At 40.3% G+C, this 14,901-nt stretch overlaps 1 protein-coding gene across 1 annotated transcript in view; it reads right to left on the bottom strand.

Annotated features, from left to right (window-relative positions):
• The window catches only part of CCDC93 (coiled-coil domain containing 93), a gene marked incomplete in the record, with an annotated part of 1,282,969 nt that overhangs the window by 552,311 nt on the left and 715,757 nt on the right, over positions 1-14,901 (bottom strand). Inside the window, 1 exon segment of the mRNA XM_044074979.1 lies at positions 13,738-13,800. Coding sequence (XP_043930914.1) covers positions 13,738-13,800 — 63 coding nt within the window.

Consider the following 14,901-nt stretch of genomic DNA (forward strand, 5'->3'; position numbering starts at 1 on the left):
TTTGTGTCTAAATTACATAAGACAACTGTAGTGCAACTCTCAAATCTTTGACACCACGACTTCCCATTCTCTGCTAGGTTACCTTGCAGTTCTAAATTGCTGGGAGGGATCAAAGATGTTACAGCTGCTATATCTGCAGCAGAGTTTTTTTTGGCTCACTACTGAAATGTCGACACTCAAAATGCAGAGTGCTAACAAGCTGGGGAAAAAACACACAAGAGAAGAGCAAATTTCAAAAATTGCTCTTCTCCTTTAAATTTTTTTTTGTGGGTGGGGTGGAGGGGGGTGAGGCAAACCTCATGTGCAAGCTCCTCACACCTTCTGAATTTATACATACCAACTTCGAGATTGCCATACCTCAGAGACAAGGGAATATTTTGAGAAATGGCATCTCGGACTTAATATATGCAAGTCTGATCTTTCGTCCATTCAGTCTCCACCTTGCTCTAGTGAGTCCCAATATTTTAAACGGTTACAGTTTTTTTTTTAGTTTTACATTAATTTAAGAAAATAACAAAGAATGATGCATATAAACACTAGCGGTATCTCTTAACAGATATTTCTTCACCCTTGATACCCTGTGGTGTCAATAAATATTAATACATGCCAAACAAAAAAAAAACAAACACAAAAAAAGATGTCAAAATGGGGCTGATCTAAAGAGACGTTAACCTTCAGAGAGATGCATGAGAACAATGGCAACTTTAAAAATAATGCATTTTGACAGCTCTGACATTCATAAAGGGACAGAGTCGCACTTAATAAACACTACACATAGCACATGTAAACTGCTAAAACAGACCCTACATAAAGGGCTAGCTCTTACAAAAACATGTATATGGAGAACACGGATTAGTTATACTGCAACACTACATAAACTTGCAAATCCTTTTAATTTTTGGCCGGTGAAGTATTCCTTTTAGTAATATAAATCTGCAAAAAAGTAAGTAGAGCAAGAAAACAGCAGGTAGCTGTGACCTGCTTATTCAGCTTTTTGAAGTGTCAGCTGTCAATCAATGAACAAGCAAAGCCAAAAACTTTCACTCTGAGCAAGAATGTGTGTGTGTGTGTGTGTGTGTGTGTCTGTGTGTGTGTGGGGGGGGGGGGCTAAAGTGTTGATTACTGGACAAAATACTGTTTACCTCTTCTGCACTGTAGAAAGTAAATGGACTGTGAAAGGTTTCTTACAATCTTAGATTAAGCACAGACTGGCGTTATCACTGACATTGCTTTCACAGATCCTCTAAGTACCGCTATCACTACAATTAAGTGGTGGAAAAAACTCACTGATGTGTAGGCTGTGTCATATTATAGTAGCCTAAACTGTATTCTGGGAGGAAGAGGAGACAAAATCATGTCAGAATAGTAATCCTCAAAATAGCCATTTTTAGATTTAAGAAATTAGTAGACAAGGAACATCTGAAGTGATTATGATGCATTAGTAATGCATACAACATAAAGATATCACAACAAAGTAAATATTTCGGTTTCAGGATGGTGTTTTTCATTAATACAAAACTGTCAAGAATGTCTTTTCTATGTAGTCTAATACTGTATCGGAAGAGAACAATTTGTCTATTTAGAAAATTAACAAGTTGTATGCACTTTTTAGTTTGCTCTGGGATCTTGATCTTGTAACTTCACTTGCAGTTGTGTGAAGATTGTGTACTACTGCAAGATTTAAACACAATTTGTACATTATACTGCACGTCTACTTCGAAAAGTAGAACTACTTCATTTAGACACTTATTACAGTATTACTGGTAAATTTCTGGACAGTCTAGTGCCTTAGTCTGTGGTAGGATTGCAGTTAGTATCAGTATTGTGAATTCTGCACCAGGATTTGTGATTCAGTACTTTTTATAGCTGCATATATCAGCTTACAATTGCATCCCAGTAGTTTGGTAACTCAGTCTGTGGTGGGATTGCAGAAGTGGCAGTATTGTTAATTCTGCTCCAGGATTTGTGCTTCACTACCTTTTATAGCTGTGTGTACCTGCTTAAAGCTGTATTCCAGTACCTTTCCATTTACCTTGATACTGGTTTTCCCCAGTTCTTTCAATATGCCTGTCGTCTCTCTCGGACATTAAGCAAAACATTTCTGAAATTCTACTATTGGACTAGAGCTCCAGTTTGAAGTTTTCCCCAACCCTCCTGGCCTTCTCTTACTACAGCTTTAAAAGGCTGTTTCTCTGGCTTCCACCACTTATGGTGATCTGACTTTCCAAGCTCTCCATCCCCTCTTTCATTACTTTCATCAGTTGTGTAACCTATTTAAGTACTTTCTCACCCATTGTTTTCCATATAGCCATAACACTAACTGCCCACCTACCAAACTAGTTTTGCACCTGAGTAAATCTCCCTTTCTACAAATTGCCCCAAGCACATTAAACAGCACTACTATCAACTCTTAGCACAGTCTAACCTACTCTAGTGCCAAACCACAGAGACCATCTAAGGAGATGACAGTATAACCCAGTCTATGGCCTAGTGTAGCCCACTCAAATACAGTTCCATACAACATGGATATGCAATTTCCAAGTGTCTCCATGGTCAGGTTGGTTGACATGGGCATTCTGAGACAATGTAGCAAGAGATGCCCCATATACAATTTCAATGGAGGCAAAAATCTTGCATACAAACAAGGCTGACAAAAACACACTATATCCACCACACAGTGTCCATCACATACACAGGACAACCTGTGCTGAGACAATAAAAAACAATCTTCCCAAACCTCAAAGACTTCCTAAGCCTATACACGGCAGTGCCTATCCTCAGAAATCTCTAAAGCATTCACCAAAAGCAACACCAAACACCACACATACTCCTACACCCCTTGAAGCTCCAACAGCAAAGTCCATAAAGCAAGCCAACACATTACCCAGGACTCTTATCATAGGGTACTCCACTGTATGAGACACAGATGCTCACCAACTAGATTGGACAAGGAGAAGATAATGGTTAGTTGTTTATGTAAAGTTAGGATCTGCCAGGTTAAGCAGTTCACTCAAGTCACTGCACCATAAGTGCCAGTATGATTCTATCACAGTACATGTGGGTGTTAATGATAGGAGTTGTACTTCCCTGGACTATATGAAGAGCTACATTGTTGATCTCTCTGAATGTTTCTCAGGCAGGAATGTGCCTTGTACTGAGCAGCATTCTACCATCACCAAGGATGATGTCACTGTATGAACAAAAAGTGACTGACTTCAATCATTGGCTTAGTTTCTAGAGTTTTTCCAGGGGGGCACTATCTGTCAGCATGTGAGAACATGGTTAGCAAACCACGATGCTTTGCAAAGTATGGTCTGCACTTATCTCTCCTATGCTTCCTAATACTGGCTAAAATTTTATCCACCCCTTGGAGCTTAAAGGTATTACTATCTGTACTACCACTGAGACATGGTTTAAACCTGCATAAAGTACTCCAGCAGTGCAAGGCTTCAATGCCTTTCACACATTTAGACTATCAGCTGCACAGACAGGGACAAAAGGTGGAGGAGACTCAATCTACATTAACCAATATAGAGTTATGCACATTGCTAAACGGGACGATGCCTTGGAATTTATCCACATGCAAATAACCATAGTGAAAGTCCAATATCATATTCTAGTAACTTTAGGTTGCCCTCAATATCCCCAGAATCACACAGCTCATACCTACGCCTACTGGAAACACTCACCTTTAAACCAAATACCATATTCATGGAAGACTTTAACTAGGACTCTACATACTGGGAAACATTCCCTGCCTCATACTTGCAGGCATAACAATTCCTGGACTTTAACACAAATACCCTTGACCAGATAGTATGTGCACCCATAAGAAGTTTCAAAGTACTGGACCTGGAACTCACCACTATGGAAAAGCCCTGCACCACCCCAATGTCACATCCTCATTGCTGAGGTTGGACCACATAGCTGTCTCCTTCAAAATAAAAATCAACTCAGTAACCATAGAAAACCCTGTAACAGGAACTATCCCAAGGCAAACTAGATCTTCTTAAGAGATAGTAAAAATTCAGTGCTCCTCCAAACTACAAGTTCACAGCAAACTAGACCGAATTGTTCACAGAGACCTTGCATAACTATGGAAACGGCTGGATAGAGGCTGTTGTGCCCAATAGAATTAAGCCCTAAACAATCTAAAAACAAACCTCACTGGTGGAATCCTAACCTTAATAGGGTATATAAGAAAAGGAAAAAAAAAGAAGTCATGGCTAAAATCAAGAAGAACAACTCCCATAATGACAGGTCCTCTCTAATTAAAACAGACAGGAAACAAAGAGGACTAATTAAGCTCAAAGAGGCCAATTATGATTTTTAGATAGCCTTACAGGCTAAAGACAACCACAAGGCTTTCTATAGCTATGTCTGAAACCTCAAAGTAAACACAAAGTGTGCCAAACTGGTAGTCAATGGTTCCACCTTCACTGAGCACAGCAATATAGCGAATTTCCTTGCTGACAAATTCAGCTCAAGCTTCAACCCCAACTCCCCTCTGCCTCTCCCCATAAAATACCTACTAATATAACCCCTCCACAACTATCTACAGTGAGCAGGTCCTGGAGAGCACCATAAGGCCAATAGCACAGCCTCTGTGGGCCCTGACAATATCCCAGGATGCTTCCTAAATAGCTTTAAACATGACCTAAACAAACCACTTGAGTCACTCCAACTGTAGCCTCAAAATAGCCTTTCTACCAAGAGAATGGAGAACTGCAATGGTCATTACATTTCATAAAGGTGGACCATCAACCGACCCTGGAAACTACAGCCCTATTACTCTGACTAATCTAATATGCAAAGGCATAGAACAAATTATCAGGGAAATGATCAACAAGACACAGACAATTTTCAGACAATGGACTCAAGCCAGTTTGGTTTTGTCAAGAGAAGGTCATGTATACTAAACCTGGTAGACATCTTGAACACCAAGGCAAAGGACGAGGGAAAAACAATGCATATCTCCTACCTGGACCTGGCTAAGGCATTCAATACAAGACCCCACTCAGGTATAGTTGACAAACCAAACTGGGCATAAACCCCAACATAACTTAATGGATTGCAAGCTGGCTCACAGACAGGACCCAGGAAGTCAGGATTGGTGATACCACCTCCACTAAGAGACTGGCCATCAGCGAGGTAAGGCAGGGCTCTGTGCTGGGACTGCTCCTATTTGGCATCTACTTCGCAGATGTAAATATTCAACCAAAGCCTGAGTACCGGCTTTGTCCCAGCTGAATGGAGAACAGCTGCTGTCATCCCTTTGCACAAAGGTAGAGCGTCCACCGATCCAGGAAATTATAGACCTATCAGCCTAGCTAGCCTGATATGCTAGGCCATGGAGCGGATTATCATGGACCTCATTAACAAGGACATTGGCAACCTCCAGACACTTGATCCCACACAGTTTGGTTTTTCAAAAAGAGGTCATGCCTGTTAAATTTGGTCTTCTTTGAGACAGTCACGAAGGCCATAGACGAGGGGAAGACAGTGCACACCCCCTACCTTGCCCTGGCCAAGGCCTTCGATACTATTCCCCGCTAAGGTATACTAGATAAACTCTCTCAACTAGGCATCAATCCATATGTTACCAGATGGGTAGCAAACTGGCTCACAGATAGAACCCACCTAGTCAAAACAGGGGAAGCCACTTCAAGTAGTAGACCTGTAACAAGTGGTGTACCCCAGGGATCGGTCTTGGGGCCTCTGCTCTTTGGGATACACTTCTCAGAGGTGCAGGCCAAATCTATTGGGCTTGAAGATGACTGCAAGCTGGGTGCGGTCATCAATTCCCCTAGTGATGTGAACATCTTCCAAGAGGGTCTCATCCAAACAAATGACTGGTGCCAGAAATATGGCCTCAAACTGAATGCCAAAAAAATGCATCATCATCCCTTTTGGGGAGAATGACATCCCCACAAATTATCACATTGATAATAAGGCACTAAGCACGCAATCAGTCATGAGGGACTTGGGAACTCAGGTTGACAACTAACTGACTTTTGACACCATATTGCCTCCGTTCTACAGAAAGCTTTCTACATGGCCCACCTCATTAGTACGGGTATCTCATCCAGGGAAAAGGTGGTCATAACATCTCCCTGTATTCTTCTCTTATAAGACCAATTATACAATACAATGCCCCTTTTGGCATGTACCTCACAAAGCACATGCAGCAGCTGGACAGACCGCAGAGATTCCTCACCCAGAGAATCCAGGGCCTCAAACATCTACCCTACCCAGATAGGCTAAAAGCCCAGTCTCTTATAGACTCCTCAGAGGTGACCGTCTGGCATACAAAGCAATCGCAGACCCTGCCCTGATAGGACTGCTGCATATCTGCAAGTCAAGCTCCACTCGAGTAACTCACATGCGAGACCTCAACTTGGTCTGTGACATCAACATGACTTGTTAGCGGGACAGGTTTGTGTCCCAGAGACTCCCCCTTTTGTGAAACAGACTCCCTCTACACATAAAGCAGAGTACCTCATTAAACCTTTTTAAGTGCAACCTGGATAACTGGACGGGGAACAGAAAATACACTCCTGGGATTCCACTTATGTCCCTGCTGGACAGTGACATAGGGTGCTGACTTGTTGGAACATGGGTTAAATTCTTGGCTAGACTTGTAAGGGTCTCAGGGCCAATAGCCTAGTAACTTCCTCTGATCTTATGAAAAGCTAATGTTAAGGGCCATTGGCTGAACAAGTTTGCAGATGACTGCAAGTTAGGAAGTATCACAGACTTCCCCCCATGACAGAAATATATTACAAGTGGGTTTAAGACATACATATGACTGGTGCCAAACTCATGGACTAAAACCCAATAACAGAACCCCTTCAGCATGTACCTGACCAGATATATACAAAAGAAAATGCCCACAAAGGTGTCTTAACAGCAGAATCCAGGATATAAATACATTGTCCTATACAGACAGCCTTATAGCCCTCTCTCTCTACCCCTCTCTCTATACACTACCTCCTACAAGTTACTGAAGGGCAATCTATGCCTGGCACACAAGGCATCCTTGGATCCAGACCTGATGGACCTTCTGCACATAAGCAAAACAAACCGCTTCAGAACTATAAGATCCAATATATCAAGCATTTATACTGATAGCATAAAATACACTATTCAATGAGGCAGGAGTTTGTCAACATTCTTCAGAACTGAGGCAAACAAAAGTCAGTCAACCATTTGGATGGTTAAAACATTAATTTTGTTTCTGTAGTTGGAGTATCTAATATAAGTAATAGTACTGTGTATGCAAAGTGCAAAATGTTGGACTGGAAGATTAGCTGCAAGTCTGTGTGGGAGCTCAGGCAGATCACAGACAGACCGTTGTAAAGAGAATAGCTCAAAACTTTTACTTTTGACACCTCATGTTCTCTGATGTTGTACTTTATCCAATTTTCAATGCACAGAAGTAGTCAGCCAGCTGTTTTTTTTTTTGTTTTTTGTTTTTTTTTTTGTAATAAGCAGCACTGCATCTTTCATGCTCACCCCCCTCAAGACTACTGCTTCACTTGTATGCAGAGGCCTGAAAGATGACAGGAACATCTTGTTTTTTCATTAGCAGATGGGCTGCAATATCAAACAGACAACTAATACATCATTTATTCTCTCTAGTGACTAGAACCTTACCTAATGGAAAGAGGTAAGTTACTGAAATTGACAGCAAGTGCTTTCTTACACTAGTCAGAATCCTCAAGTGGTCAGAGGCTTAAAGAAAAGTAATAAAGACACAAGCTACCAAAATTTACAGAAAGTTGCATGCATAATCATGAACATGAGTTACAATCTCCCTGGTGGTCAGAGACTGAGTGTAGGATGCAAGCTTCTGGGATCTACTGAACATTCCTTACATAGGGTACAAGTTAAAAGTTTGGTGTTTCAAAAAAATAAATAAATAAACAGAAAAATAATAAGTTAAGGTACAGTTGTTTCCTTGGAAACATTTTGGACAGTACAGCACTTTTTCACCTTAAAGTATATTTGGGTAGAGAGAATAAATATCCATCTATGAGCACAACCAGTCAGGATTACAAATATCTTCTGCCCAAGAACTTGCTGGTTTACTACAACTACTACTGCTGCTTTACAGACTGAACAGAAAGGGGTAAAGACAAACAAAAATGAGCTCAGGAACAACAACAAGGGGGGAGAGGCACATTCTTCACATTGTACAATTCTGAAATCCCTACATAATCCTTAACCAAACTGCTGTTCCTACAGAGGTGCCTAAAGTGAAGACAAAATGGATTCTTGTTCACACACAGTACAAATCCAAGGAAGTGTGTCACAAGACATCAAATGGGAGATCATATGATCTAGGTGACAGGAAGGTAAGATGCTAGTCTGGTGCCATGACTGTTAGTAATACAAAAAAAATTCAGGATTAGGTCTCCACTGGTGGTATGGAGGGATGACGCCATGACTGGAGCTTAAGCAACTTGAGTCTGAATGGCAGCTCAGACATTTCACAGCATAGACAGGAAGGATGGAGGGGGGGGGGGGCACACTCAGGGGCATAAGCACATGCGTAGATTTCCCTGGTGGAAACCAAGGAAACAACCACATGGTACCTCCTTTAGGTGGGCACGGCAGTCCTGCTAGCATCATTCCCTTGTGGATGGTAATGGCAGGACAGCACAAGATGCCCACTGCACTCTCCATCTATGAGTTGTTAATGGGGAGGTGCAAAGTGGGGGTACGGGGAAACATGAAAAAAATCTCGGACCACTTCTCATGGCTGCCTACGTGATGGCTCCCCCTTGACAAACCCTTACCCCTTGTAATGGGGAAATAATTGGGACAATTGGCCAAGACAGAGTATGGAGGGATAATCAGCAGGCAGGGAGGGGAAAGCAGAAGACAAAAAATTAATATTGAGGATTGCAGGTACAGCCGCATAAAACCCTGACCAGAAACCGGACCACAGCTGTGTAGAAATTTCAGGAATTTGGAAAAGGCCTTTGAAAAGCTCATGGCATGGAACAGCATGGAGTGCTAAACATCATGGGATTCAGTGAACTGCTAAACAAGTACTACAAAGCTCACAGCTTTAGCATCATTAGGGGTTGGGGAATCACTTGCAAAGATGCAAGCTTATGTTAGCATGAAGCTTTAGCTATCTGGAGGAACATGCATTCTACGTAAAATACTTCAGTATTTTACTGACAAATATTCAAAACAAGACAACAAGAGAAAAGAAACATATCAGAGAGACCATCTGATCTGACTTCAAACTCTAAAATATCTTAGTGAGTTTATAATATCAGTTCCCAGCAATGGGAAGATCAGGATATTAGTTAAAAAGTCAGGTTATCAGTTATGAGGCAAAAAAGCCAAAAGGAATACAATCATTAACAGAGTCCATAGCTAGGCAAAAGCTTGCATATACTAGTAGGTTTGGTTGAAGAATGATGTACACATGCTGGGGAAGTGAGACATTGTATACAAAGATGACAATGACGTCAGCATACAAAAGTACAGAGTTTACTGAAGATACTCTATACAAATCAGGAAGAGATACAGCCCCCTAAATAACAGAGGGGACTGATCTGATGGAACAAATACATAAAGGTGTCAACACTGTGGCACAGAAGGATGCAACTGACTATGACCCAGACAACCCCAACATTAAGCAGTGGTCTGGACACAGCTGGAGACAGTAAAGAAGAATGTTAGTAACAAATGCTTATTCACCCATCCTAGGGACAGGAAGGTGGTCCTGTCTACTGCACTGTCAGTACCAGTCTACAGGTATATTAAAAGCTATGCTAGCTACCGAAGGTGTGTGCTAGGTTTATTCACAGCAGCCTTCCTAAGGTGCATATGCAGTGGAAAACACACATCAGGGGAAAGTTGTAGCAGACCCTCAGTATGGCATGGGTGCACATGCCAACTACAAGGGTCAGTAGCAGGGCCTCTAAGTAAAAATGGCATGAGCTCATATGGGCAATGCTTTCAAGTAGTTCTGTATCTGGGGGACAATTATGGTCTTCCCTTAAAAAGGGAAAGCTACAATTTGGGGGAGGTGTGAAGCCAGACTGACAGACTAGTGGGATGAGGAGGCTGGCATCAGAACTTTTAGTTCTGTTGAAGAAGCAGGCAAAATACAGGCAACCAATCTCTACAGCTGCCTGGATGATGCCACAGCAATCAGTTCTCACATCTTGTCTATAGTCTTGGACAGGTGACAGCAATGGATGGAATGAATAAGATAAACATCTTGGAAGGGATAACAGTTGTCAGGTGCAGAGGGAAAAGGCAGTCAGTATAAAAATGTGGCCATCAAGGAAATGCACTAGGGTTCAAAGTGGAGGTTGCCTAGAAGGACATGGTGCAAATGCAATCTACTTACAGAATACTTTCTCAAAGTGAAGAGAGACATAAGAAACTTAGAGAAGATATTCGGAGAATGGAGGAGAAATGTAGGTTATACCATAAAGTTCATAGATTTCATACACCAAAGATTTATGAACAAGACTATTAAAGACACTAGAGGCCATAATATTCATGACTTGGTCCTTACAAATACAATTTTTTATGTACTATTACCCTGGTATCTCCTTCCCTGGTTAAGTTGGATCACAAACTAGTGACCATCACCATTAGATCAATTAAACCTGAAAATACCAACATCTTACAATTCAAAGATTTCATACATACTAATCTCATCAAATTCTATGTTGAAGTTTCAAGATTCATATATTCCAGCATAACACCAAGCATTTTCACAACTGGTAGGTACACAGAGTTCTATGCCCACTTACATAAGTGTACAAAATTGACAATACCCACCAGATCTAAATATAATGGGAGGTTTAAAGGTAAATCACCCTGACACTCTACCAATAAAAATAAATCCTTAAATATACAGTAAATCTAAGGACCCTTGATTCCAAGATAACATTAGAAAATTGACTAAAAACTTAAAAAACTATTAGGACTACTAAAGCTACCCATGAATTTTGATTACTATATAAAGCTAAGGAAAACTGCATATTTTTATCTCTGTTAGGAAACTAAGAAATAACACCCAACATTGATTATGCAACAATGGCACCACCTACTCTGATCCATTAGACAATGGAAACACGCTAGCTAACAAATTCAGTGCCAGCTTCACCCTGGAAACAACTATCCAAAACTTGTTTTTCCCTGAAGCTCTCAGACCCCCTATCATCACCAAAATCATGTACTAAAATTGCTCTCAAACACTAAAATACTTCCTCCGTGGGACTATGTTTATTAAACAATACTAAACAAGCCCTGGCAAACCCACTCAAACCATTTAATGAGTTTAGCCACTGGCTTCATCCCTGAATTTTGACACCACCAATGACTCTGTAAATGACAGGCACTCTGGCCTGATGAATCTCATATGAACAGCAATGGAACATATAACTGACTTGATTAACTATAACATTAAAAATCTTATCAGGCTACACTCAAAGTAGTTTGGCTTTGTCAAGGCTAGATCCTATCTAAGGAATCTGGTTAACTTCTTTAAAAGAGCAATACCAGCTGATGGCAGAGGTCATACTATAAACAAGGCAAAATTTGACCTTGCCAAGGCCTCTGACTGTATAGCCCATGCTAGCATAGTTGGTAAGCTTAAAGCATGACAAATATATACCAACGTGGTTAGATGGATAGCAAAATGGCTTAAGGACAGAACCCCTATGGTGCGGCTAGCTGGAGCCTCATCAAAAATATTTAAAGCAATAGTGGTGTCTCACACAGCTCTGTGCTGTGACCCTTTTATTTGGCATTTACTTTTTCAAGTCTCCAGACCACAAACCAGGACCTCTAGCTAACCTAGTTTGAGGATGACTGTAAATTGGGAGTCATTGTCAAGTTGCCATCTGACACCAAACCCAGACAACAACAACTTACACTTGTAAAGGTCTGGCATGCTAACAACAGGCTTAAAGTAAATGCTAAAAGGTTTAATACGGTTGCAGTCAATAAACTATCCATCCTCATAGATAGTACCATACTCCAAAATAATAAGGTTTTAAAGGACCTTCATACTTCGATTGAAAACGCACTCTCCTCTGACCATTATGTAACAGCAGCCTTCAGGGAGACCATGTTCTTACCACAGCTTATCATCAAGGGGATATCTTCCCGATCCAAAGAGGCTATTGTCCTCTAATACTTAGCATTGATTAGGCCAACCATTAAAAACAATGCCCTTTTTGGGATGTACCTCACTAGGCATATCAAACAACTAGAAATACCCAGAGATTCCCAACTAAGAATATCACTGGTTTAAAAATCTTGAGTTACCAGGAGGAAAACTGTAAGCACTGTCCCTGTACTCACTTATCTTATAGACTCCTAAACAGAGATCCACATCTTGCATTCCACGTCATTAGGGGATACAGTGGTCCTGGATCTTTTGTATCTCCACAAATCAAACAATCCTACAAATATCAGACAAAGAGATCTAAATCTTCTTTAGGAGACAGATAAAACAAGATGGAGACATAGGTTCATTAAACTGAACCTTCTTCACCTCTGGAATAGATTCCCTTCCTTCAAATGGGAACTCTATGATCGGATGGATATTCACAAATTCACCCCTTCTGGCTTAACTGGCCTGGCCCTCCTTGATAGCGGAGGTTCATTCTGAGCGTGTGAACTGAAAAGGCATAAAAAGGTTGCAAGACTCACCTACCTTGTAATTCTTATCATTCAATGGTGATAAACACGATAATGTAAGAGCTCAAAAGCCTTCAGGAAGATCAGTGCAGAGATATACAAAATGAGCAGAGACAGCAAAAACTACCTTTACGTGCATACAAACTGCAAGTCATTACACAGCTCTGAACTTCAAGTACCAGCAATGCAGTGTTTCAGAATATGCAGTATTCTACAAAGGCTGATGATAATTACTTCACATGAAAAAGTGCTTTGAAACAGCTCTAAATACTAAACTTGGCAACAGCAATGCAGCCCGAGATTCACCTTAAAATGTCTTAATTGGAGCTAAGTGCAGAACGTCTAACACTAACTTAACATTTTAACAAACCTTGGAATGTATCAAAGTTTCAGAAGAGTGGAAGAAGGCAGAGTGATTTACCAGGACTATCAAAGTATAATACAGTGACACAAAATATACTGCATGGATACACTAAAAACATTAACAGAAAAGTGAATAAACAAATGCATTTAAGTACAGCATTTGAATATAATAATGCGAGGTAGTGGAAGGAGGAATAAAAACGCTTTCTGAACACGTACTACCTCTGTATCAGCTATACATCAAATTGTTAAGAATATTCAAGATATATACGAAATGTGGCATACGGGAAAGAGTTCGAGTATGCTTGTGAATATATAACTCAAAAAACTCATTCTCTACCAACAATAAAGGACTCCAAAATTTTATTCAGTAAACTTACATAAAAAGGATCAATATTGTGTCCAGCGTGTAAGTTCAACATTTAAACATGTTTGCATCATCTTCACAAGACAGCACTGCTACTAATAATATGTGAAACATCTCAGTGATGGCATCTAAATCACTGCAGACAACTGTTTAAGAAAAGAAATAGAGTGCAAAATGCAGTTAAACAAGAAAGGATAATCAATTTGCTTAACTAGCCTGTTTGGCAGCACTAACGAATATTGCCATTAATTGTAAAATACTGACAAAATTAATAAAGATGAAGGTTTTTCTTGTATTTTTCTGCCAGTCCAATTGCTTACCTCCTCTAACTTCTTCTTTGCTTCACTGCATGCAGTCTGAACTTCAGAACACTTAACAGTAAGCTGGGGATAAAACATATACTGTGTTAGTTATATTCCTATAAGATTAAAGCTCACACAAAACGCTAAAGTGCTTACTACAAGGGATAGCTGCAAAGAAGCACATGATATCTTCAAAATACTGCAATTTAATTTCAGAAGTTTGCTCATAAGCAGTTATGAAGAAAAAAAGCTTTACACCTAACATTCATTTCAGGACTTTTGATTAGTTGCATATCCTGTTAAAAACAATAAAAATAGGGAAGCATTGGCCTGTCTTAACTCTCATAAAACTACACATCAGATTGTTTTCTCCTATTGCCTGCAGTAATAGGTAAGACCATTAACTATCCACTTCTCAAACAGCCAGTCCTCAGACTCACAGCTAGGACTATCAAAAATCGTTTTACTATTGAAACATTGAATGCATTGTAAGTGAATAATCAAGTAAGCAAATTCAAAAAACGATTTTTGTAACATCGGAAGGGCATAATATCGAAAGCGAACCTAGTGAAAGCCAGTTTTCAAAATATTAGACACTGCCCTTCAGGCGTTAAAAATGCAGATTGACATGTACTGCTATAGCAGTAACCCACGCCTGGGTGTGGGTAATGCTGGATTTACCCACGGTTGGCGTGGCTTCGCCCTCGGGACCAAACAAAGCCAACCGTGGGTAAATCCAGCATTACCCACACCCAGAAGTGGGTTATTGCTATTATACAATGACATTATTTAAGAAAATAAATAATTACTTTTCTTAAATAATGGCATTGTACAATGCCTCTTTACTGCCCTTCCGCAGCTGTCTGGTATTCTGCGGTAGTTCTGATGTACTGCGCATGCCTACGCAGTACATCAGAGCTGTGGGCAAAAGCAACGGAGAACGCAAGATCTCCGTTGCTTTTACTGTTCGCTATGTTAAATGGGTTTAACATAGCGAGACAGCTTTAAAATAAGCAACGGAGATCTCCGTTGCTTATTGTAAAGCTGTCTCGCTATGTTAAACCCATTTAACATAACGAAACAGTAAAAAGCAACGGAGATGCTTTTTTTTTTAAAAAACTGTCTCGCTATGTTAAATGGGTTTAACATAGCGAGACAGCTTTAAAATAAGCAACGGATATC

Source organism: Protopterus annectens, chromosome 6.part0 (genome assembly GCF_019279795.1).
Source record: "Protopterus annectens isolate FY-2018-M chromosome 6.part0, PAN1.0, whole genome shotgun sequence".
NCBI lineage: Eukaryota > Metazoa > Chordata > Ceratodontiformes > Protopteridae > Protopterus > Protopterus annectens.